The 23116-nt window shown below is 35.7% G+C and overlaps 3 protein-coding genes and 1 non-coding gene across 5 annotated transcripts; 1 reads left to right on the plus strand and 3 right to left on the minus strand.

The window, feature by feature from the left end:
* Positions 1 to 3865: 3865 nt before the first annotated feature.
* On the minus strand, positions 3866 to 4363 carry LOC104102306 (uncharacterized). The gene has a single exon (XM_009609988.2). It carries the CDS (start codon positions 4361 to 4363, stop codon positions 3866 to 3868), a length of 498 nt encoding a protein of 165 aa, XP_009608283.2.
* Positions 4364 to 5487: 1124 nt separating this feature from the next.
* Positions 5488 to 9424, plus strand: LOC104102285 (uncharacterized). Its single transcript, XM_009609970.4, has 2 exons — positions 5488 to 5832; positions 8567 to 9424. The coding sequence occupies exons 1-2, from the start codon at positions 5702 to 5704 to the stop codon at positions 9036 to 9038; spliced, it is 603 nt and encodes a 200-aa protein (XP_009608265.1). The 5' UTR covers positions 5488 to 5701; the 3' UTR covers positions 9039 to 9424.
* Positions 9425 to 12286: 2862 nt separating this feature from the next.
* On the minus strand, positions 12287 to 14539 carry LOC104102269 (probable calcium-binding protein CML18). Of its 2 annotated transcripts, none has more exons than XM_009609954.4 (2): positions 13604 to 14539; positions 12287 to 12741 (listed from the first exon to the last, which is right to left on the minus strand). In XM_009609954.4, exon 1 carries the CDS (start codon positions 14110 to 14112, stop codon positions 13621 to 13623), a length of 492 nt encoding a protein of 163 aa, XP_009608249.1. In that variant the 5' UTR covers positions 14113 to 14539; the 3' UTR covers positions 12287 to 12741; positions 13604 to 13620. The 2 variants fall into 2 exon arrangements, with proteins under 2 accessions (XP_009608249.1, XP_009608256.1); XM_009609961.4 differs by having other exon boundaries at positions 12287 to 12744; positions 13604 to 14512.
* An 8396-nt stretch (positions 14540 to 22935) lies between these two features.
* On the minus strand, positions 22936 to 23036 carry LOC117278242 (U6 spliceosomal RNA). The gene has a single exon (XR_004508583.1). It is a non-coding gene; the product is annotated as a U6 spliceosomal RNA (small nuclear RNA).
* Between the last annotated feature and the right edge of the window lie 80 nt (positions 23037 to 23116).

The raw sequence follows: 23116 nt of genomic DNA on the forward strand, positions 1-23116 counted from the left end.
AAGCCCCACACCAACACCCTCCCCCCCTCAAGTTGGAGGGTGGTGGAACTACCCTCAACTTACCCAAAATCAATTGATGTTTAGGGCCTGAAAGGGGTTTTGTGAATACATCTGCAATCTGAGCAATTGAAGGTACGAAGGACAAGGAGATGAGTCCGGCGAGGTACTGTTGACGTACAAAGTGACAATCAAGATCCACGTGCTTTGTACGTTCATGAAAAACCGGGTTCTTAGCGATATGGATTGCCACCTGACTATCGGAGTTAAGAGGAACTGGAAGTGAAGGTGAAACAGATAAATCTTCAAGAAGACGAACGAGCCAAGTAATTTATGCCACTACCCGACGCATCGACCTGTACTCTGCTTCAGCCGATGAAAGCGCCACCAACGATTGGTTTTTTGATTTCCAGGAGACCGGAGAGCCACCCAAAGTGATAAAGTACCCACTAATTGATTTACGTGATTCAGGGCAGTTCCCTAGTCTGAATCACAAAAAGCTAGGAGCTTGAAAGAGGGCTTTGGGAGAAAGGAAAATACCCATACTTGGGTCTGTGAGTAAATATCTGAGATATCGAAGGGCAGCATCAAAGTGTGGTTTGCGAAGAGATTGCATGTATTGGCTTGAGTGTTGCACCGTAAAAGAAAGATCAGTGTGTGTGTGTGTGAGGAAGTTTAACTTGCCGAGAAGTTTTATGTAAATTGTGGGATCTGGTAACAATACACCATCATCCACCCGGAGTTTGCAGCAAGGATCAAGAGGAGATGGAGCAGGTTTCAAATCCATACAACCAAATTCGGATAGCAAATCCAAGGTAAACTTCCGTTGACTTAGAATAATGCCATGTGGCTCTCTGATAATTTCCGTGCCTAAAAACTAATGAGCATGCCCCAAATCTTTAATCTTGAACTCGAGAATCAAGAAAACCTCTAAGTGAATCTAGTTCCCCTGGATCATTTCCTGTAATTAATATGTCATCTACATAGACTACAAGAATGGAAAGTTTTCCCTCAGAAGTTTTGAAAAATAGTGAGTAGTCATTGAGAGAGTGAGAATAACCCTTGAAGTTTAAGGCAGTTGTAAGCTTAGCGTACCACTGCCTTGAGGCCTGCCTTAAACCATATAAAGACTTCCTTAGTCTGCACGCATGATTAGGATTAGGAAGTGTCATCTCTGCTGGAAATTTCTTATAAACCTCCTCCTGTAAATCTCCACGGAGGAAGGCATTATTCACATCCAGCTGTGAAATTGGCCAATTTTTCTTGACTGCAATGGCTAAAAGACACCTAACAGTAGTTATTTTAACAACAAGGAAAAAAGTCTCTGTAAAATCAATACCCTCCCTTTGTGTATCACCTCTGATAACAAGTCGAGCTTTGAACCTTTCAACCGAACCATTTTGTTTATACTTCACCTTGTAAACCCATTTACATGGCAAGGCCTTCTTATCCTTAGGAAATTCCACAACTTCCCACGTCTTGTTAGATTCTAAAGTAGTAAATTCTTCAAACATTGCTTCCTTCCAGCCTGGGTGTAAGGAAGCTTGGGAAAATATGGTAGGTTCAAATACATAAGAAATGGAATTTAGAAGAGACTGATTAGAGTGAGATAGAGCAGAAAAGGGTAGAATAGTAGGAGAGACAGAAGAAGCAAAGCAATAAGGAGTGAGTTCAGTTAAAAAAATAGTGTTACAAACCTAGTCTGAGAGATAGTTGAGAAAATGATATTCTCTAGTGGATCTTCTTAGTGTACTTTCAAAAGAGATAATAGGAAGATTAAGTTGAATAGGTGAAACAGAATGTGATAAAGTCCCTGAGGGAGGTTGAGGTGAAGAAGAGTGTAACAATGATGGGAGAGGTGACTGAGACTTGGAAGGGGTAGAAAAAGATCTTCTAATTAGAACTGGGTTAGTAGTCTGATGAGGTGTAATAGGAGTATGTTGATTAGAGGACAGAAGAGGATCAGACACATGAATTGAAGATTGAGGAGGAAAAATATGAGTAGGATAAGAACAGAGAGTAAAAGGGAAAACTTTCTCATGAAACACCACATCCCTAGAGATGAAGATCTTTCTGGTTTGTAGGTTTAGTAGTTTGTATCCCTTCTTCCCAAAGGGATACCTCAAAAACATAGATTTGACTGATCTAGGCTCCAATTTTGATCTGTGTATAGGCAAGGTTGAATCATAACAAAGACAACCAAAACTCCTTAGAGTATCATAAGAAGGAGGTTTTTCATAAAGTAATTCATAAGGGGTCTTCATTTTCAGAAGTTTGGTGGGAAATCTATTTATCAAGTAGGTTACAGTTAACAGACATTCCCCCCAAAATTGAATTGGTAAATTAGATTGATATAAAAAGGCTCTACGTGTTTCGAGCAAATGCCTATGTTTTCTCTCCACAACTCCATTTTGTTGTGGAGTGTAAACACAACTTGTTTGGTGTATAATACCTTGGGAAGAAAGAAACTGAGATGTGTGTTGACTGTTACCCAATTCAAATATATTGTCTATTCTGATGACTTTTATTTTGCATTGAAACTGTCTCTCTATCATGATAATGAATTGTTTAAGTATAGTGAAAGCATTAGACTTGGTACTGAGAAGAAAAGTCCAAGTCCCCCTACTATAATCATCTACTATGGTGAGAAAATATCTGAAGCCATCATGAGTTTGTGTTTTGTAAGGACCCCAAGTATCCACATGAATAATATCAAAGATGTGCTTAGAAGATATAGAGCTGGAAGGAAATGGTAATTTAGCTTGCCTAGCTTTAGCACAACATCACAAGTAAGAATATCAGAAGGTAAATTGGACTAAGATATGAAGAAAATATTTTTCATATTAGAAATAGGCATGTGTCCTAATCTATTGTGCCAAAGTCTTACATCAGTAGTGACAACTCCTAAGAACAAAATAGAATTTGAAAACGGATTTCTAACAATCTTCTTGGAATCAGAAAAACTAGAAATCCTATCACTATGAGTGGCTGCAGCTCTAGGCTTGACTTGGAGTGGTCTGATTGTGTGCAAAAGATAGATTCCTTGCCTTACTTTACCAAGCACCACTGGCCTCTTCACTGAAAGGGCATGCAATATAGCACCAAGAGAAGTAAAAGACAGGATTGAATTAAATTATTTGCACAACTTGTGAACAGATAACAAATTGAATTTGAAACTAGGGACAAATAAGACATGCTGAAGAGTAAAGCCTGGCATGATAGTGACACAACCTGCTTGTTTTACTAAAACTTTAAGAGAATTAGGTAATTTTACAAAAAGAGGTTTAGGAAGAGTCTTAACATTAAATAAGAGACTCAGATCTGAGGTCATATGCTCTGAGGCTCCAGAGTCTAACATCCAGGAAAGAGAGTTAAGAGATAAAAGGAGAGAAGTAGGAGTTAGGACAGAGATAGGAATACCAACACAATTGGCAGCAACAATGTCTTCAGTAACCTGCTCATTCTGAGTGCCAACTTTGACATGTTGTAGAAGCTGATAGAGGTTGTGGAACTGATCCTGGGTCATAGGTTTATCTCCTGCATTCATGGGTTGTCCTGCATTGTCATCTGTGGTCAAGACTACATTGTTCTTGGGTCTGGCAGGGAACCTTTTGTTCTTGGTAAACTTGAAATCTGCTGGAAAACCAATAAGCCTATAGCAGTTTTCCATAGTGTGATTTTGTTTCTTGCAGTATGAACAGATTTGATTGTTCCTCTTAGCATCTGAATATACTTTCTTATCAGAAGCAAACCTATGACCACTATACTGTTGTTTTGCAGCTAAGAAAGCATCGTCTCTAGGGTGTTGAGAGATCTAAACCTCCCTCTACTTCTCATCTCTAATGAGAAGAGAATAAGCACGGTTAACTTAAGGTAAGGGAGAGAGCATGAGCAGGCTGCTCCTAGGACCAGAGTAGGCTTCATTCAGTCCCATAAGGAACTGAATGAGCCTTACATCCTGATGAGACTTGTGGGTATTTACTTTCCCTCCACAAATACAATCACAGGTACAATGTTGAACAACATCAAGGCTATCTAACTCATCCCAAAACCTTTTGAGCTTTATGTAGTAACCAACGATATCCAAATTGCCTTGAGATAACTCATTGATTTCCTTCTGCAAGTGATAGAGCTGTGGCCCATTACTCTGTCCAAACCTCTCTTCAAGCTCAGTCCAGATATCCCTAGCAGTCTTAGTATAGAGGATACTCTCAGCTATCTCCTTGGAGAAGGAGTTCAACAACCATGATATTTTCATATCATTGCACCGATTCCAAGCTTTGAAAGAATCACAAGAGATCTTGGGTTGAGCAATGAATCCATCAATAAACCCCACTTTGTTCTTGGCTGACAAAGCGATAAGCATTCCTCTTTTTCATCCCCCATAGCCTTTACCATCAAATACAGAGTTCACCAGGAGCATCCCCGGTGAGTCTGAAGGGTAGAGGAAAAAAGGGTATGGAGAGTCAATGGAAGATTTTGCTCCATCTGAGACAACAACATCAGCAACCTGTGAAGTGCTGGAAGTAGAAATGGATTTGTCACCCATTGTAGAGATAAAGAGTGCCTAAGAAAGACTGTGAAAAGAAATGAAGAAAGCTTGAAAGAAGATTGGATGAAAAAGGGAAGAATCGTCCCCTAAGCTTCCGATACCATCCAGAGAAATTAATCAGTATTTTTCTTAATGCTTTGTATAGGTATATATACAACTAGGACCTAGAAAAAGAATATTCCTATTTGTACATTTGCTTGAATCATATTTGCTATTCTATAATAAATTAACTACCTACAAAGATAAATACAAAGAATATATACAGCTAGATACTAGATAAGGAGTCCCAGGTGTCCTGCTAGAACCTTCCTGTGTGTTGCCAAATGGACGCTCACGATTTAATCCATCATAACCATGATGAAGGGTGGAGATTAACCAAATCTAAAAGATATACTCTATCATCGTAATGTCCAAAACAACCACTTTATGTCTGAGACTTCAGTTTTGTTTTCTCTTTACCCTTCTTCTCTATTTCATCGTTTTCGACAAGTCTGTATCTCTGCAAATCATCTCCATCTTCTAATATATTTGAAAGCCTCACACCAAGAAAACTCCTAGTATATATATTTTATATTATATCCGGTATTCTATTTTTAATCTAATGAATCAAGTATCTACCGATAAAAGTATATCCACTAAATAATTCTGTTATTATTTAATCCTCATACTATAATTTCGTCATTATAATTCCGGCATAATTTGTTCACCAACCAAACGACCCTCAGTCTATGTAACTTAGAATCCAAAACTAATCGGATGAATTTTGGTTGAGAAGTTGCAATATCAAATTGTGTTGTTGAAAGTTTAAATTGTAGATACAGTTTGTTTCAATTGGACCTTCAAAAGAAAACAAAAGCATTCGCTGTGGAACTAGAACGAAATAATAGGCTGGGTCAATCTCATTTGCTATAAAACATATCGTGGCCCAAAACTGGCCCAAATTATATCAGAGAGAGGCAGAGAAGGAAGAAAATGCGGAAGGTTGAAATTGCTGGCGGCTCTCCAGAATTCCACGACTTTTTTTGTCTTGTTGAAAACGAAAACGGTTCACTATATAGTCATAATACACATATTGAAGCAAACATAAAATACTAATGCTCTTTTCTCATTTGGATATTCTTTCCTGAAGAAGGTTGTAGAGAAAGAGAGAGAATGGTGCTATGGGAGATCACATTGGCAACGGCGTATTTCTTGGGTCTGAAACGAACTTACAAGCTCTTCTTGAGGATTCAGCGTAAGCTTATTACTCCCAATAACCCCAGGCTTCGTGCTTTCGCTCAAAGGTACTTTTTGATTTCAATTAGATCTTAATATTATTGTCATTTGTAATAATGATTCCCTTTTCGTGGTTATCAGCTTTACCTGAATAAATGATTTGTCATTCTATTACAATGATAGTTAGGGTAACACTAATTGGAGTTATTATGATAAAAGTAATTCAGAGAGAAATGTATCAGCGAATGAGATAACAAAAATACTACTTTTCTCTTCTTTCTGTGTAGCAACACTAATTCCTATTTGATGGATTAAATAATAGAAACGGAATGGTGTTTTGGATGATGTTTTAAACAACAAAGTCTAGTATCCAGTTTTGTGGTCCATTCCGAATGCATATGCAATTTCATTTCTGGCATAGGTTCTGTAAAACCTCGTGATTAGTCGTACTGCAAATCAAAGTGTTGCGTCCTCGGAGGATCACTTCTCTTAGGTGGTTAAGATGGAATATGATCTTGCTGCTTCTTTTGATAGTTTTGTCTTCATCAACTTTTTATTTCGTCTTAGCTCTGCGGTGCTGGTTCTTCAATTATCAGTAGTTTACCTTTGTGACATGATACCCGTCCCATGTATCTTTCTGCTCTTATCCATTCTCAGCAACAAGGATTGTCATCTTCTCATAAATAGAATGGCAAACATCTGCTATTCCAACTTCTGTATTTTGATGCTTTTCTTATTTGTTTGAATATTGTTCATATGGATTTTCGATGTTTATAAAATACTAGACATTATCCCCAATTCTTGAAGAAAGTATCTCTTTGTGCTTAATATGATCACTCTTCCAGTAAGTGGTGATGTTGGACTAGTGTTCCATTTTTCAGTCTGTCTACCTGACATTTGACAATCTTGTTCGAATAAGATCGTTACATGTGCATCGTCTTTCTTTCGTTCCTTGAATTTTGTGAAGATAAATTTTCTATAAGCAATGGGACTGGAATATCTGCTTGTCTGTTCTCTTGCAAAAGTTGTTTGTTAAATATTCTTATAGCTGATAATAGACGTATGTGGTAGTTGAGCATGTTACACTTAAATATGCAAAACTGGGTGTAGATTACCTTTGATTTTTGTAGTCATGTTAGGCATGCATGCTTCTTGAGGTGTTGGATTATCCAAAGTTTTTTGTTCAAGATGCAAGGATATTAATAAGGCGTTGCATAAATGTAGACGAATACAGCTAAGAAGCATAAACTTAAAAGTTAACATATAGATGCTAAAGAGTGGAGTACTTTTACAATTTAGGGGCGTGAGTGTAATCTAAAGGTTAAAAGTAGAAGAAAGAATTTCTCCATATTCCACATTTTCATCTATTACGTAATGTGGTAGGTAGTATCTTCTTCTAAAATGTCTTCACCCCCTGCCCGTATCATGCCGTGTTGACATGAGTATCTTCTACTAGTTGACTGTCACGAGTTGGTAGGTAGTATCTCAATTAAAATGACCAAATGAACCACATTTTCACCCCCTGCCCGTATCATGCCGTGTTGACATGAGTATACTGTACAAACTAGTGTCTGGTTAATATGGAAGCAGAACTCTCTCTAGTTCATGCATTAATGAGACTAAAGATTGTTAGTTGCTAAATAGCATTGTTAGAGTGTCTTCCATGACTCTTTTATATCTTGTTCTTTTGCTTTTTCCCTTTTGTTTCTGCCTTCAGTGTTTTCTTTTCCACAATTTCCTTCTATTCTTCTTTTCTCTTTCTCATAATTCTTGTTCCGTTTTTTCAACTCTCTTCTTTGCCAGAGATTCTCTTTGAACAGCACTCTTCTATCAATTGCTAAGTGCAATTTATGCTTTGCCCAACAAGATCTTGTTTAAGTCAGCAGCCTTCATCTCGCTCATAAGTCTCGACTCAATCCCCATGTAGGTTCGGCAATGATGCCTCATTACCCCAATACCTCCATCATGCTGGATGCACACCATCCTTTTTCTCTAGGTTTCTCTTAATTTAATCGATCATTCCCTTCTGAATCCCAGCTTTGTTAATGTTTTATGGAATCAAATCCACCAATGTATTCAACTGATTTGCACGAAGCATAAAGGAGCCTAAACCAAACCAAAATGATGTATTATTGGTCAGTTTCAGTTTTGAAAATCGGAATTTTGGACACCAGACTGACTTTGTGCAGCCCTGGGTGTGAGAACAAAGATTGTTGTAGTTGAATTTTTCTCAATTAGTTGATTGTAGACATGAGGAGGAAGATGAGGCAGATTTAGCTTTGAATCCAGCAGGATGAGCTGAGAATGAACTCCCTATGACAGAAATCAGCAATACAGAGCCTTGAAGAATATGTTATGTCTGTGCATGTTTGTACAAGGAAAAGAATATTCATGGCATGAATTGCAGACCAAATGTGATAGGAATTTGATATAGAAGAGTGTATACTGTTCGTGTTCTTCATAAATATGAGTCCCGTGCAGAGGTTTTTTGATTTATCCTTGTGATGTTTTAGCACATAATTCCTCAATTTCTGTAATGAGAGGCAACTAGTGAGCTCAGACCCTTCCCTAGGGAATTGTTAGTGTCTAAGGTTATTACAATCCTCTTTTAGCACACAATAGTTCCACATTCTCACCTTTTAAAAAAACAAATTTAAGATGTTTCGTGTTGACTACAACTTGTCCAAATTACCCAAAAATGGTTATTCCCTGCTGTGGGATGCTTGCTCATGATCTTTTCTACCATTTTGGCTGCGTTGTTGGTTGTATTATTTTTATAAATTGTTTCTTCTTTTTTTTCAGGCGAACACGAGCTGCCTTTGACGTGGCACTGACCATTCATCGCAAGATACAGGAAAGAGATATTGAAGCTGGTAGGAATCTTGGGAATTGGATCCTTCGATGGCTTGACAAAATGAAGCCATCAGCTAATATTCGAGGAAATCCCTCAGATAGCAATGCAATTACGAGCGCAAGTAAGCAGCTTAGGAAATCATCTCACTCGCCAAAGCCGGAGGGATTCCAGAAATATGGTGCTGGCCAGGATAAGGGATCCAGCAGCAGGCATATGTTTACCTCAGCGAGGAACACATGGCAAAAAGCCTATCCAACCATTTCTATGATGATCAAACCAAGAAGCCCTGCTGGAACAAGCATCCAGTACAGGCAGTTCAACACTGTCTTGCCGGCTAGTTTCAAAGCCATGAATCATGTGAAAAATGGTTTTGAGGGAGTGATCCGACCGGATATATTGCAGTGGATTCAACGAAGCTAATCCATTAACTACTCTGTTGCTGCTTTGGCCTTTTCACTTGTGGAGCTGAAGCATTCGAGAATTAGTTCTGGCAATAACTAAAAGCGTTATGGTTTTAAATTATAGTTTTTGCGGCTTCTGTTTTCTTTTGGCTGCCTAGGGCTTTCCAGTCAACCTTGTAAATTCTTTTCGGATTCTGCCCAGTACTTGCACTTCAACCAACCTTGATTGTTGAGTTGCTCTCTTTTGAATTTGATTTCTGTTGTGGAAGTGTATCAAGACCTGAGATTATCTTCCATCCCAAAGAACAGGAAAACAATACTTTTTCTTTGTTGTATTAGCACTCTATAGATAAAGGTGTTTGGTGTTCCTCGCGTTGATAAATGGCATATCCCATTTTAAGACCAGTGGAATTTGCGTTCTGGGTTATTTTATCTACTACAAGTCTTTAGTTACGCAACCCAATCTCCATCAATACAAAACTTTAAAAGATCATATAGCTATTATATTAAAAATTATATTTGAGTTACATAAAAATTATTTAAAAGTCAAAAGTGTAAGTTCTTGAAAATGGTAATAGTTGATCTTATTTAACTAACTCAATAAAGAAGAAATTAGGTTCCATATAAATTCTCCGTGTCTCGATAAATATATTCAACATAAAAGTGATGACATGAATAAAAACTTTAACAATTTTTTTATTTTATATACCTCCAGTTTGTTGAAAGGTTCATTATTTTTCCCTGGTAAATAGTTTTTGGCTTTGTTCATATTTTTGTGCGGAAGGAGATAGTAGAAGGAGAATTAATATGTGGAAAGGTGCAGACATAAATTAAGAGAAGAACATTAAAAGGAGAAAAACTTACAAATAGTATACAGTTTGAAATTGTTGCATATTGGTTTTTGTCTGAAATTTGATTACGACATATCTTATTTGGAATAGTAAAATTTTAAGGGTTTTAAGTCCTAAATAGTAGGACTCAATTCGTATTTAGTTCAAATAAGAAAATATTAATAATTAAAATTTTAATTAATGTTAAAGTCCTAAATATTAGGAAAATAAATAAATGACTATTATGTCTAGTGTGAAATCAAATTTTAAAGGGTAAAAAAGACGAACTATATTTTGCTAAAGGGTATCGTGCTTTTAATATAACTAGTCTCCATGTACGTGCCTCCCACGTGTAACAATAGGCGTGCGTAATAACTAACATAAAATTTGTGAATATACTGATTACCAGAAAAGTGTTATATGCACCTTATGATACAAAAGATTGCTACTATTAGCTAATTCATTTTCTTATCACTATACTTTTCTTAATTAAATGGAGAAAATGGACAAGGAAGACTTTCATGCACATGAGAAAACTTAATAGATTGAATCATGAAAATTTGCTTCGTTTTGTGTCTTTTTACTGTACGACGGAGGAGAAATATTTGGTCTCATATAGTCAATATGTGAAACTTATGTTGCGTGTTTCTTAGATTTTTTTTTTGTGTGTTTCTTGTGTATTGACTTGAATTAATTTGTTTATACTTTCGGCATGTGTGTCCAAATTCAATTCTATTACACTGCGCAAAATACCTGCAATATATAAGTAAAAGCTGCAAAATATTACGTAATAGCTGAAAATTAATATTCTTACACTAACATTAGTTGAAATAACACAAACCATTAATCTCTAAAGATATACAATTTAAACATAATACTACGTCAATGTAAAAGACTTTGATATCTAAAACTAAAAACTACGCCGAAAAACAAAGAAGTACGACACAAAAATAATTACAATAAAAGTTAAGATGTCATTGTTTTTCTCTCTAATTCATAGTATTTGATAAGCTAGCAACGATTGGAAACAAATTAAGTAAAATTAAATTTGGAACAATTAGAAACTATCTAAGCATAAGTAACTATTCTCGAGTCCGAACTTTTTATTCAATTAATTAATTAATTTTATCTAGGAGGTTATTTAGGTAATTTAACTTTTTAATTTAAGATTTCTCACTTAATATAATATAGATAGATATAGATTATGTGAGACTTTTAACTTTTGTTATATCGTCCTGTCTAAGATCTCAAATGGGAAGCTCTCTATATTATATGAAAGAATTCAGCAAAAAATAGGGGAGAATCGAATGTCAAGTGGGCCGTAGTTTGTCATGAAGTTGGGCGAGTGGACTATACATGTTCGTCGATTTAAGGGAAGCACTAGGTGTAGGTATACATTTTGAAACCTACCAAGCCTGTCTAAATTTGAATTTGTTAAGTGATGTATTCATTTTAAAGAGGTATGATTCTATTCAACTAAAGAAAAACCCTTCTCTCTCTCTAGTTAAGTGTATGTGCGACTTTGAAATGATTGCATCTTGGCATGGCATATGTACAACCCAATCTTAAACTCATGAGATGATAAAAAGATAAGCAAGTCCCGTATTAGTGCTAACATTAGCGCTTGGTAACTTTGGACAAGATAACCAATAGACAAATTTTTAAGATATGTAATTCCCAAATGAACAATAATATGATAAAAAGAAAAGAAAAAAACTGTAAATTAAATTGGTACCATATGGCATATGCTTAGAGAAATAAAATAGTCTTCGGAGGAACTGTCGTACTGTCCTTGGTGCATGCAGCCAATTGCAACTACTGCCTACATTCTTTTTCTTAAGCCGACTTCCTAGAGCTTTCCTTTCAATAAGTTTTCTGATAAGTGCTAACTAAATATAGATAAGAGAACCTGTGTGTAATGCCAAAAGAAAATAAAAGGAGTGAAGAGTAAAAAGGTCAAAAGAGAAAATAAATGTTCATTTGAGCTCCTGGCTATGATAGACCATGCTAGTCCCGACTCCTGATGCTTGGCTTTCTTCTTTCAATTTCTGATTTCGACCAACTCGTATCAAAAGGTCTCAGAAATTTCTTTTTATTCTTGTATTGACTATGATTTAAAACTCATATATAGGCGGCCTTTGAGTTGTTATTGAATGTGGACAATAAGCTCTAACTTTGAATGAAACTTCTTTGAGAATCCCTGATATAGCTATCGTTAAGCTGTATGTATGATCATATGAATGGAGCAGGCCCCTGCCACTGAAGAACATGCAACATATTGCTAATTGCTAGAGGAATTATATCATTGATCAAACAATATACATTACACAGACGGAATGAGTTTGTTTTACGATTTTTAAAAGCCAATGGTGCCAGCCAGTAATTCTCATTGATGATTGTAGTCTTAATATTACACCCAGAGCCAAATGAATCCTGATTTTAATGCATGATGGTCACAATAAAATGCTAACAGTATTGCAGCAGAACTAACAAACCATAAGCATAACAATCCACATATTAGCTAGGTTCCACGTTCTTTCCTAATGAGAAACATTAACAAGTTCCGAAAATCAAGATCCACAATAGCATTCTACTTTTACCTGTGAAGTAGACGACAGATCTTCAAATCCAGTAATCTACTCTTAAGGGAAGAAGAGGAAACTTATCACTCAAACATTATTCAGTCTAAGAAAGCAATAGAGGAAAACGCATGATAATGAGAGAAAGCCTCTCTCATGCAAAGAAAAATTCTATCGGATGCTAAACTAGGATGTTGCATCAACACGGATAGAAGCAGTGCATTAAGATGGACGCACAAAGGAACCAACTCTGCATCTGAAAATCCTCTTCTTCTTCATGGTCAACACACCCATTTCTACTTTGCTAAGGGGCCTGCTACAAGTAGATAATTGAAATTCATTGATCAGAATATATATAGAACATAAGTTGGTTTATTGCACATTAGTAATAACAAAGAGAGTATAAATTTCCTGGTTCTTGACTAGGTTAAGCACAAAGAAGGCTTATTCCCATGCTCACCGTCTTTCTATACATATTTCTTTCTGGTATGGGAAAATGTCCATCTGATCATAACAACGTCTCAATCCCTTTCTAGTTATATGAATACTCTATTTATGGGCTGAACCAAGGGAGCTTAGTGAAAAAGCAAGAGCAACCTAATTTATTGGTTAAGTAAACTCCCTCTGAAAACCATAACAATTGGCTGCCTAATGTCTGTTGACTGCTGAGTTTGCTCAGCAGTTAATTATAAGTTTAACTATTACTGTGCCAAATTACTAAAATGACGCATAGACATAGTGTTGATGCTTTTGTTGGCACGTTGTTCTCACTAATTCATGCTAAGCAAAGAGTTTTTTCAAAAAGATTTTCCCTTTGCTGTTGACAAAATTAAAAGGTGAAAGAAACAATATCTGAGATCTAACTTATTCACTTTTTCATATACATTCAAAGCCCAAATTCATCCAGTAACATTTGTCATTTACTCAATCAACTATGCTTCAATCCAAAAATCCAGCAAAACTTAATAGTATAGGTCAAACGAATGGGAGAAGAACTCGGACAAAGGAGGATGTTTCAGTATATATTCCATTAATTATACTGTAGACATACTTTGAAATGATATATACAAAGAACCTTAACATTTGCAGAGAAAGTCTGGAAGTAAATTAACTAAAAGAACATACAAGGAAAAGAACACTAACAAACAAAACAAAACAAAACACAATATTTATACCTAAGGAGCTTCGCATATCAAGCCCATGAGTTATCAAAAGCAGCCGAAGTAATCGCCTGAGTGAATTCCTGAAAACTGATCCTGCCATCCCCATCCGTATCAGCTTCTCTGATCATACCAGTAAGCTCTTCTGCGGTCAAAGCATGTCCAAGCTTAGCCATGGAATGAGCCAACTCAGCGGCCGTTATATACCCATTTCCATCCCTATCAAACATCTTAAAAAGCTGTTTCAACTGCTCCTCCGTGTAAGGGGACTTTGCAGGAAGAAGCTCCGGTGCAACAAGTGAAACAAACTCTGAGAATTCAATAAGGCCATTGTCATTTTTATCGGCCTTTTGGATCAATGTGTCGAGCTGATCAGCACTTGGCTTTAAACCAAGTGACCTCAATAGCGCGCCAAGCTCGAGTTGGGTCAGACTCCCATCATCGTTTCTGTCGAATGACCGAAATATTTCTCGCAGTTCAGCCAACTGCTCATCATCTAACTTCACAGGTCCTTTATTGCTCATATTTCTCTCAGAGGCAATAAATCAAACAGTTGATATGCACTGTACGATTCTTGATCTGGAAATTTGAGTTATACTTGAAAATCAATATCAATGGATACCCTTTTCGTTTTCTCCTTCAAAAATGGGATTTGGGAATTTTCGGCAGCAGATTCAAAAAATTGGTTCTTCTTGTTTTTTGCTATTCGTGCCGTCCTCTTCTATTGTGTTGGCTACTGACTTATTGACTACTCTATAGCTGATCTTTGTGTCACTTTCGTATAACTTTTTCTTCTAGGACTTGGTAATGGATCCACCAAATTCGATAGATCATCCGAATTACAAGGAAAAGCTATACTACCGATTTGTAGGATCGAGATTGAAAGAAGAAATGCGAGTCCCAAGTTGAATTGGAGATGATTATTCTCATTTGTCCCCGTGAAGACACTTCTTATATTGTTTCTTCTATGTAAGAAAGTTAATTATACCGTCTACTGGTGAAACGAATATCTACAAAAATAATTATAACATCATGATTTGTATAACAAAGAAGAATGTTCAGGACATTTTTTTTTCCTTTTTTTGAGCGAGTCCTTTAATATTTTCTTGTGTAGTCTTTCAACTAGTATCATATAATTTCTACATAAAATTAAAGGCTATATGTCATTGATTGAGATATTTAAGGGCCAACCATATAGAAGAAGAAAAAAACCTCTCGAAAAATTTAATTATTATATTCTAAATTTTTGAATTTTGTAAATTATAATATATGGTGATAAGGTTAGTGATGATATTCTTGAGGTTTTGTAATAATATGGATGTCTTAAGTTGATACTAGTAGTAGCAATATTTTTCAAAATACCAAACGCTTCAACATTTGAGATTAACATACTCGAATTTTTTCAGTCTGTACCCTCTTTTTTCCTGTACAAAAGTCAATATTCTTCTTCTTTTTTAAATTTATTTACGGACAAGTAGGATTATCATGACGAACACAAAAATATTAAATTGAGAAGAGGAGGAAAAGGGGGCAAAATGGCAAAAAGTTGCGCCACAAAACGCGGGAGGAAATTAAGAGCACGTCTGACCCTTACGACTTTGTCAACTGTTCTTTAAATTTTGCCATATTCTCTTTCTTACTTACTTATTATACTAATCCCTCTATTTCAATTTAGATAAAGTAATTTAACTAGACACGGAGTTTAAAAAAAAAAAAACTTTTGAAACTTATGGTCTGCTTAAAGAGTAAAAGCTTTGTGGGGCCACGACATTTGTGTGGTTATAAATGCTTTTCATTAAGGGTAAAATGGGTAAAATGAACAGTTTAAAGTTGAATTATTTCCAAATTTAAAAATGTGTCATTTATTTTAAAACAGACTAAAAAGGAAAGTACCTCATCTAATTTGAAACGGAGGGAGTACTTCTTTTTGCAATTGGCGGCTTTCGTAAAAATTGCATGGGGTGCCCTATTCGGTCGCCCCTTTTTAACTTATACCCGTTTCGTTTTTTCGTTTGCATCCGTACCCATTTTTTTGTTAAAAGTATTTTATAAAGATGATTTTGCCCTTCTTTAATAAAAGACTATTGACAAACTGCAGGACAAAAACTTAAGTATGTTTAGGCTGAAATTTTAGCAAATAAACTAAAAAACTTCAGCTTGTTTAGACTGAAGTTTCGGATAAAACTCAGGACAAAACTGTAGACTGCGTTACAAAACTTCAGCATGTTTTAGTATGAAATTTTAGCAAATGAACTAAATAACTTCAACATGCATTAGCAAAAATTCTTTAGAAAATTACATACCGCAAGACAAAAACTTAAGCATGTTTAGTCTGAAGTTTTAGCAAATGAACTAAAAAATTTCAGCATGTTTAGTCTGAAATTTTAGCAAATGAACTAAATAACTTCAGCATGTTTTGTCTAAAGTTTTAGCAAATGAACTAAATAACTTCAGCATGCATTAGCAAAAACTCATTAGAAAATTACATACTACAAGACAAAAACTTAAGCATGTTTAGTATGAAGTTTTAGCAAATGAACTAAAAAACTTAAGCATATTTAGTCTGAAGTTTTAGCAAATGAACTAAATAACTTAAGCATGTTTAGTCTGAAGTTTTAGCAAATGAACTAAATAACTTAAGCATGTTTAGTCTGAAGTTTTAGCAAATGAACTAAATAACTTAAGCATGTTTAGTCTGAAATTTTAGCAAATGAACTAAATAACTTCAGCATGTTTAATCAGAAATTTTAGCAAATGAACTAAATAACTTCAGCATGTTTAGACTGAAGTTTCAGATAAAATTCATGACAAAACTGTAGACTGCAGGATAAATAACTTCAGCATGCATTAGCATGAAGTTTTAGCTTCAATGTGAAACAACTTCATGCTATATTAGCATGAAGTTTTAGCTTCAACATGAAACAACTTCATGCTATATTAGCATGAAGTTTTAGCTTCAAGGTGAAACAACTTCATGCAAGTGTGATTCTGAAGATGAATCTAGACAAGTTTCTGATTTTTTTATAAAGTTACTGAGAGGAGAGGAGAGGAGGAGATCGTTTTATATCTTTTGTCAGGGGTGTAATTGTCATCTTATTACGGATTTTTTGTGAGATGGCTACCAAATCAATAATTTTATAAAATAGGGTACAGGTTAAAAGGTGGCACAAATATAAGGTACGGCTGCAAATCCCCTTCGGCTTTCCCAAGTCGTCTGGGCCTGTTTTAGCTTTTCAATATTTTGTGACAATAAAGAAAAATAGTTGGTGTTAAGTTCCTTCCTTTTCTTTTTATTATAATGTTTTCCATTATATAATTTGAAGAAATGCGCTGCGTTTTTACTGACCGACCAAGACACCAATTTTGGAGCTTGTTTCTCCAATGAAGAGGTATGACTACCTTGTCAATAATCTTCTGATATTGAGGAGCGACTTTATTAGATAATTTGAAGAATGTAGAGACAAAAAAATGAGGAGACATTTGGTAAAAACTGCAACAAGAGTGGTGCTTCTGTCTGGGAATGGCCGGTTAGCTTGAAGAGAATTTTAGTCATAGACAAACAGCCTGCCTGCTGACTAGTTGGCTAGTGTGGTAGGACATTTGGTAGTTTGTGAGTAGCATTCAATGATTCTGAATTTAGTACTACACTAGAGCTGTTGACAAAAATACTACTCCTACTAGTATATGATTTTGATTGGAATGCAGTCAAGAACAATTGTACAAGAATATTGTACGTGGTTAGTTGACAAAAATACTTGAAAAATCTTCATTTTAAGATTCTTTTTTGTTTCTCTTACCTTTTAAATGGATGCGTCTTTCTTACTTTCTTCCTTCTCTTTTTCAAATGATTAACAGGAGAAAAGAAAAAATCAATAAGATTATAACTATTAGGAGTGCAAGACAACTGAATTCAAACTTGCAAACACCATAATTTAACTCTAAAAGCAAGATGAACATCCTTTTACATTTTCTTCTTAATCATCTAAAACTTGTATCTTTTTATTTTTATAGAAATTCCTTGGTAAACCTAATTCTTGGTTTAACAAAAATTGAATTCTTGGGACTAGATATTTTGATAAAAAGAATTATGTTAACACGTTTAGGGGACCTTTTGGAAGGTTGGCGTTGGTCGGGGAAATTTGGGGGGAGGGGGGGGAGGGGGTTGAGGTTGACTTTGACTAAGTTACGTGAAATCAAACAACTAACTATGTTATACCCTATGGATTCAGTATTATGGTACTTGACTTCCTATTTTCTTGAGTATCTTTTTTATTTTCTGTTTGATTAATTATACTGACAAACTAACGTCTACATGATGCAACCGCCAAATAAGCCGTTGGATCAAAAATCAAATCACTAATCCACTATTACAAAAGGCAGCCAAAACTTTATTTGGTGGATACCCTTAAAAGATGTTCTAAAATTTATGGCACGTATATTTGTGTCACTTTGTCATGCCGGTCCCCAAACTTAATAATTTGCCAATTGAATACTTACACCCTTTCAAATCGTATATAATAAACGCTTATGGCAGGAGGCTACCAGTGCGTGTAATACAATCTCCTACACGTAGGATGACATGTCAAGAAAATTAAACCATGTAGACCCCAGGTCATTTATTATGGCCACATAGAAAAATAATATGGAAAATGATTATTAACCCCCCCCCCCACCCCCACCTCCACCCCCCACCCCCCAAAACCCAAATTTTCTCCTCATTTTATACTTATCCGCTTAGTTAGAAAGTATCGAACCACTTATGTCTCTCCTTTCTTCTCCGTCATCGTTGCCGGAATTTTCATCATCGCAGTTGTTATCAAAGTTTGTGGGGTAAGTTTCTTCATCTTTTCTTCATCTTTTGTCTTTATTGATCTTCATTTCCCTCGATATATGGGACTTTTGCTCTGTTTAGGGTTTTTAGGAAAAGACTGGGTTAGATCGTAATTGTTGTTTAATTTTTCTCAATATATAGGGCTTTTGCTCTATTTCGTTATATTTTGAAGTGAAAACCCTTTTTAATGTAGTGGCATGCATGTAATGGCATATTTGGTTATTCCGTTTAGTTTTTAGATTTTTTTTTGGTCAAATCAGAATTTCATCTTAGATTTATGCATTTTTTTGTGAAATTTGTTGGGTCTCGTTCTTGTTAGTAGTCCACCAGCGTATTTTTGAATATTATAGGGTATTGTGGGGACGAAAAAGGAATCTTGGAAGCTTTTTTACTTAAAAATCTGTCTTTTTTGTTGGTTTGTTTATGGAGTTGTGTAAATGTGCAACTTTGATAACAAATAGTCATTGATAATACCGTTTTTTTTTTGTTACTTTGCAGGTATGAGAAGAAAATGGCTTCAAGCCTAGTTAACCTACAAATCCACCACAGTGGTAATTTTGTATCGGACCCTGAGCTAAGGTATGCAAATGGACTAACTTGTCCTCAATTAGCTACTGTTGATATTGATGAGCTGCATATTATGTTGTTTCACAAGTTTGCTAGGGACTTAGGATTTTTAGAAGTTGATTTGTTTGGATGCAAAGTTAACAAAAAGGGTGGCTATTACATTTTAAAAACAGATGCTGATGTGTTAAAGTTTCTTAATACATTGAATGGTGGTGACTTTGTTGATGTTTGTATTGTCTATAAAATTAGGAATCCTATTTTTGTTGAGGACATAACTGAACTGGACCCCACGCTATAAAGACATGGGCATGACAGTGGGTTAAATGCTAGGGTTGATGTGTCACCTCCCAACAATGATATAAATAGGACCGAAAATGATAAAGATAAGAGTAAGAAGGCAAATATAAATGGAGAGATAGAAGAATCAGATGAAGGTGAAAGTAATAACTTCTCATCCTATCACCTTCAAACATCAGAATCTGATTTTGATGAAGACTTTGATGATTCTGAAGAATCTGACTCACTGTTTGATATAGATGAGAACATTGAAGAGTGTAGTAATTTGGAAGATGACTCAGCTGAAATTAGGCAGTCTAAAATCAACAAAAAGAAGGATGCCCAAGTAAATGTAGATGAGATACCATCTGGTCCAGTTGGTATAGATTCTGGTTTTAAAGATATGCATAAGAACAAAAGGGGAAAATGAAGGGAAACTAGGAGGGGATGACCAGTATTTTGATAGTTCAGATCCAGGTAGTGAGTGTAGTGATGGTGAAAGAGAACTTGTTGGCCCTGATGAAGTAAGGGACGCACCAGCTAGGAATCCAAGTAAGAAGGTCTACTTTGACACAAGTTGCAAAAAAATATTATTTGAACTGTATATGATATTTGAGAATGTTGTACAGTTTAGGGAGGCATTGCAGACCTATTCTATTCAAAAAGGTGTGAACCTTAAGTTGAAACCTAATGAGAGGGAAAGGGTTAGGGCAAACTGCACAAAGAAAGGTTGTCCATGGCATATTCTTGGCAGCATAGAAGGTAGCACCAGAAATTTTAGGATGATTACATACTACCCTGTCCATAAATGCTACAAGAAGACAAGGAACAAGATGTGTAACCCACCATGGATTGCAAAAAAAACTTCAAAGACAGAATAATCAGTGAGCCTCAAATTAACCTTCATCAAATTAAAACCTTAATTAGGAAAGCATATGGTCTGTATGTGAGTAAAACTTCTTGCATAAGAGCAAAAATGATAGTTATGAAGGAGAATATGGGTGATTACAAGAAAAAATTTACTAGGTTTCATGGCAGCAGCTTCAACTATGGAAAGTGGCACCTTCACTCAACCAATCACTGGTCCAAGCAACAATAATCAACTAATATTGTTGGAGGTCCAAAAAGGAAGACCAATGAGCCTAGAAAAGGTGGTGCAAATGCAGGGTCTAAGAGACCAAAGGCAGCAGGATATGGTGTGCTATTTGATTCAAGTAGCACTGTGATACAAAGGGTAAATATTTTCACTTAATTACACAGTCAACAGATATGGTTTACTAGATAATCCCTCACTCACAAACTTTTATCTTTGTGCAATCTGGAACTACTGACAGAGTAGTACACAATCCTTCTACACTCATAAGTTCTGCCCCTACCAACATTGAACTTAGGTTCAAACCCCCTGGACTAAAGTGGAAGGGTCAAGTTGCAGTTACACAAAGGCAGCTAGCTGCAAGAACAGAGCTACAGAAGGGCAAACTCTGCTACAATCACTCAAGCCACACCAAAGACACAATCCACACGAAGCAACTAAGCCACAACAGACATTAATTAAAGTGATCAACTGATATTTAAAGATTTAATGATGGATGTTTTTGATAACTGCCTATGGTAGACAATATTTTGTAAAGCTACTTCATTATGTATGTTTTTGTTGATTGCCTATCGTAGATAATATTTTGTAAAGCAACTTCCTTATTTTGGATGTTTTATTAACTGCTTATACCAGGCTATGATATTAGTAGTTCATGTACTTGTTGCTGTAATAGAACCTTTGTCAATATATTCCATGAGCAAAATTTTACATCAACACAAAATATGTAGCCTAAACCCAGGAAATAAGAAAGTACGTTATCAATCCTAAACACATAACATAAGAGCTAACATTAGAATAACTACAACCGTAATTATAATAGCAGCAACTCTAAACTTCGACCTTCCTTATCTTCTCTGACAATGGCATCGATCACTCTTCTTAATAAGACCCGCAAGAAGAGTCTTGTAGTGTTCTTCCTCAATCGCAGGATCAACCCATCGAAAAAAGCCACAACCTTCACCAATCTCATATCTTCGGCAGCCTAGGAACCTTCTTCCAGGATTGGTGGGTGTTCGTGACATTTTAAGATCTGCAGTAAGTCCACAATAACACAAAGGTTCCTTCTTCATTGCTGAAGGAGAAGACGCGGCAGTAGCTTATTTCTTGCCGGAGAAGAAGAAAAAACTCTACTTTCAAAAGAAAAGAAGATGGCACAAATTGATGGGCAATGAAGAATCCCAACAAAAAAAATTATATTTTTCACTGTTGAAGCTAACACGAGAAAGAAGAAGGCATCATATTTGGATAGAAATTAGCTTCTATAATGTTCAACAATGGAGAATAAGGTAGAAAGAAGAAGATGACTGTTAAATAAGCCACATTATTACCGTTAGGGCTTTTTCAACTGCCATCACGCCCCTTACAGGCGTGTGAATCACGCACTAAAGCCAAATATGACACATAGGATCAGCCTCCTGTCATAAGCGTTTATTATACACGGTTTGAAGAAGTGTAAGTGTCCAATTGGCAAATTGTTAAGTTTGGGGAGCGGCATGACAAAGTGGCACAAGTATAGGTGCCATTTAGGCCATTCTGCCATTTGTTTTTATTAAAGTACTACTTCACTTGATAAAGTAGACCGAAACGGAACTATTTTCTGTATTTATTTATAAAAATTGCAGCTGTAAATACCGTTAATATGGGAAAGGGGAGAGAGATAATCCAACTCTCACATATTATGTGAAAGATTCTCACAGAAACCATTAGACTATAAGCTTTGATAAGTTGTTTCAATTTTAAAAACAAATTGAAACCCAACTACCGCGTTTGTTTGGTTTGTTTTTTCAGCCTAACTCATTTACTGCTTCACTGAAATCAAAGATTGGTTATCAGGGGAAAAATTAACTTCATTGACAAAACAATTACTACTCATTTCTCCAGAAATAAGACTGAGTAATCTACGATTCAAGAATCATTAACTTAAAAATTAATATATGGTTTATAATCTAAACTTAGATATAGTTTGGATTCTGAAACTGGTTACATTAAATTATCTGTTCCATAAAACAATGCATTCAGTTATTTTCTAGCTGGAATTTATAAGAAGATAATACACATTACCAAGTACGAACTGATTGTGAAGCTGGATTTTCTTCAGAAAGAAAAAAGACAAGATCAAATTAAGTACAAAGAAAAAAAATTCAATTGGTTTGGATGCGGATTTTAGAGGAAAGGCCACGGTAGAGCTTTGATTTGCATGCGCAGCCCGTGTCCTTTTTCCGGAAGGTTTTTATGAGAAAATTGATGAAAATGTGAAATCGTGCCTTAAAACTCATTTGAGTTGACTACGGTCAACGTTTTGTGTAAACGGACCCGGACCAGTGCTTTGACGGTCCCAATGAGTCCGTATCGGACCAGTGCTTTGACGGTCCCAATGAGTCCGTATCGTGATTTGAGACTTGAACGTATGCCCGAAATCGAATTCGAAAGTCCCTAACTTGAATTAACGCAATTTGTTGAAAACTAGCAATTTAAAGAATTCTTAAGTTTGACCGTAATTTGACTTTGTTGCTATCGGGTTCGAATTTCGATTCCGAAACTTAGTATAAGTTCATTACAGTATTTATGACTTGTCTGCAAAATTTGAACCATTTCTCGATTTGTGCGTGTCATCCTTGCGCAGGGGCCATGCTAATCTTCTATGTAACGTTCCAATTTTATCGTATGTCTTGAACAACAGTTCTTTGGAAAAATGAAGTCTTAATTTGACTTAGTTGTAAAGCAACAATATAGTTGACTTAGAGAAAGGAATAACTCG

The sequence above is a fragment of the Nicotiana tomentosiformis genome, chromosome 8, assembly GCF_000390325.3.
Source record: "Nicotiana tomentosiformis chromosome 8, ASM39032v3, whole genome shotgun sequence".
Lineage (NCBI taxonomy): Eukaryota > Viridiplantae > Streptophyta > Magnoliopsida > Solanales > Solanaceae > Nicotiana > Nicotiana tomentosiformis.

Coding starts and splice junctions, on each gene's coding strand:
- LOC104102306 (XM_009609988.2), bottom strand. CDS start 4,363: ATGCTTATCGCTTTGTCAGCCAAGAACAAAGTGGGGTTTATTGATGGA.
- LOC104102285 (XM_009609970.4), top strand. CDS start 5,702: ATGGTGCTATGGGAGATCACATTGGCAACGGCGTATTTCTTGGGTCTG. Junction 5,833..8,566: donor CTTCGTGCTTTCGCTCAAAG/GTACTTTTTGAT, acceptor CTTTTTTTTCAG/GCGAACACGAGCTGCCTTTG.
- LOC104102269 (XM_009609954.4), bottom strand. CDS start 14,112: ATGAGCAATAAAGGACCTGTGAAGTTAGATGATGAGCAGTTGGCTGAA.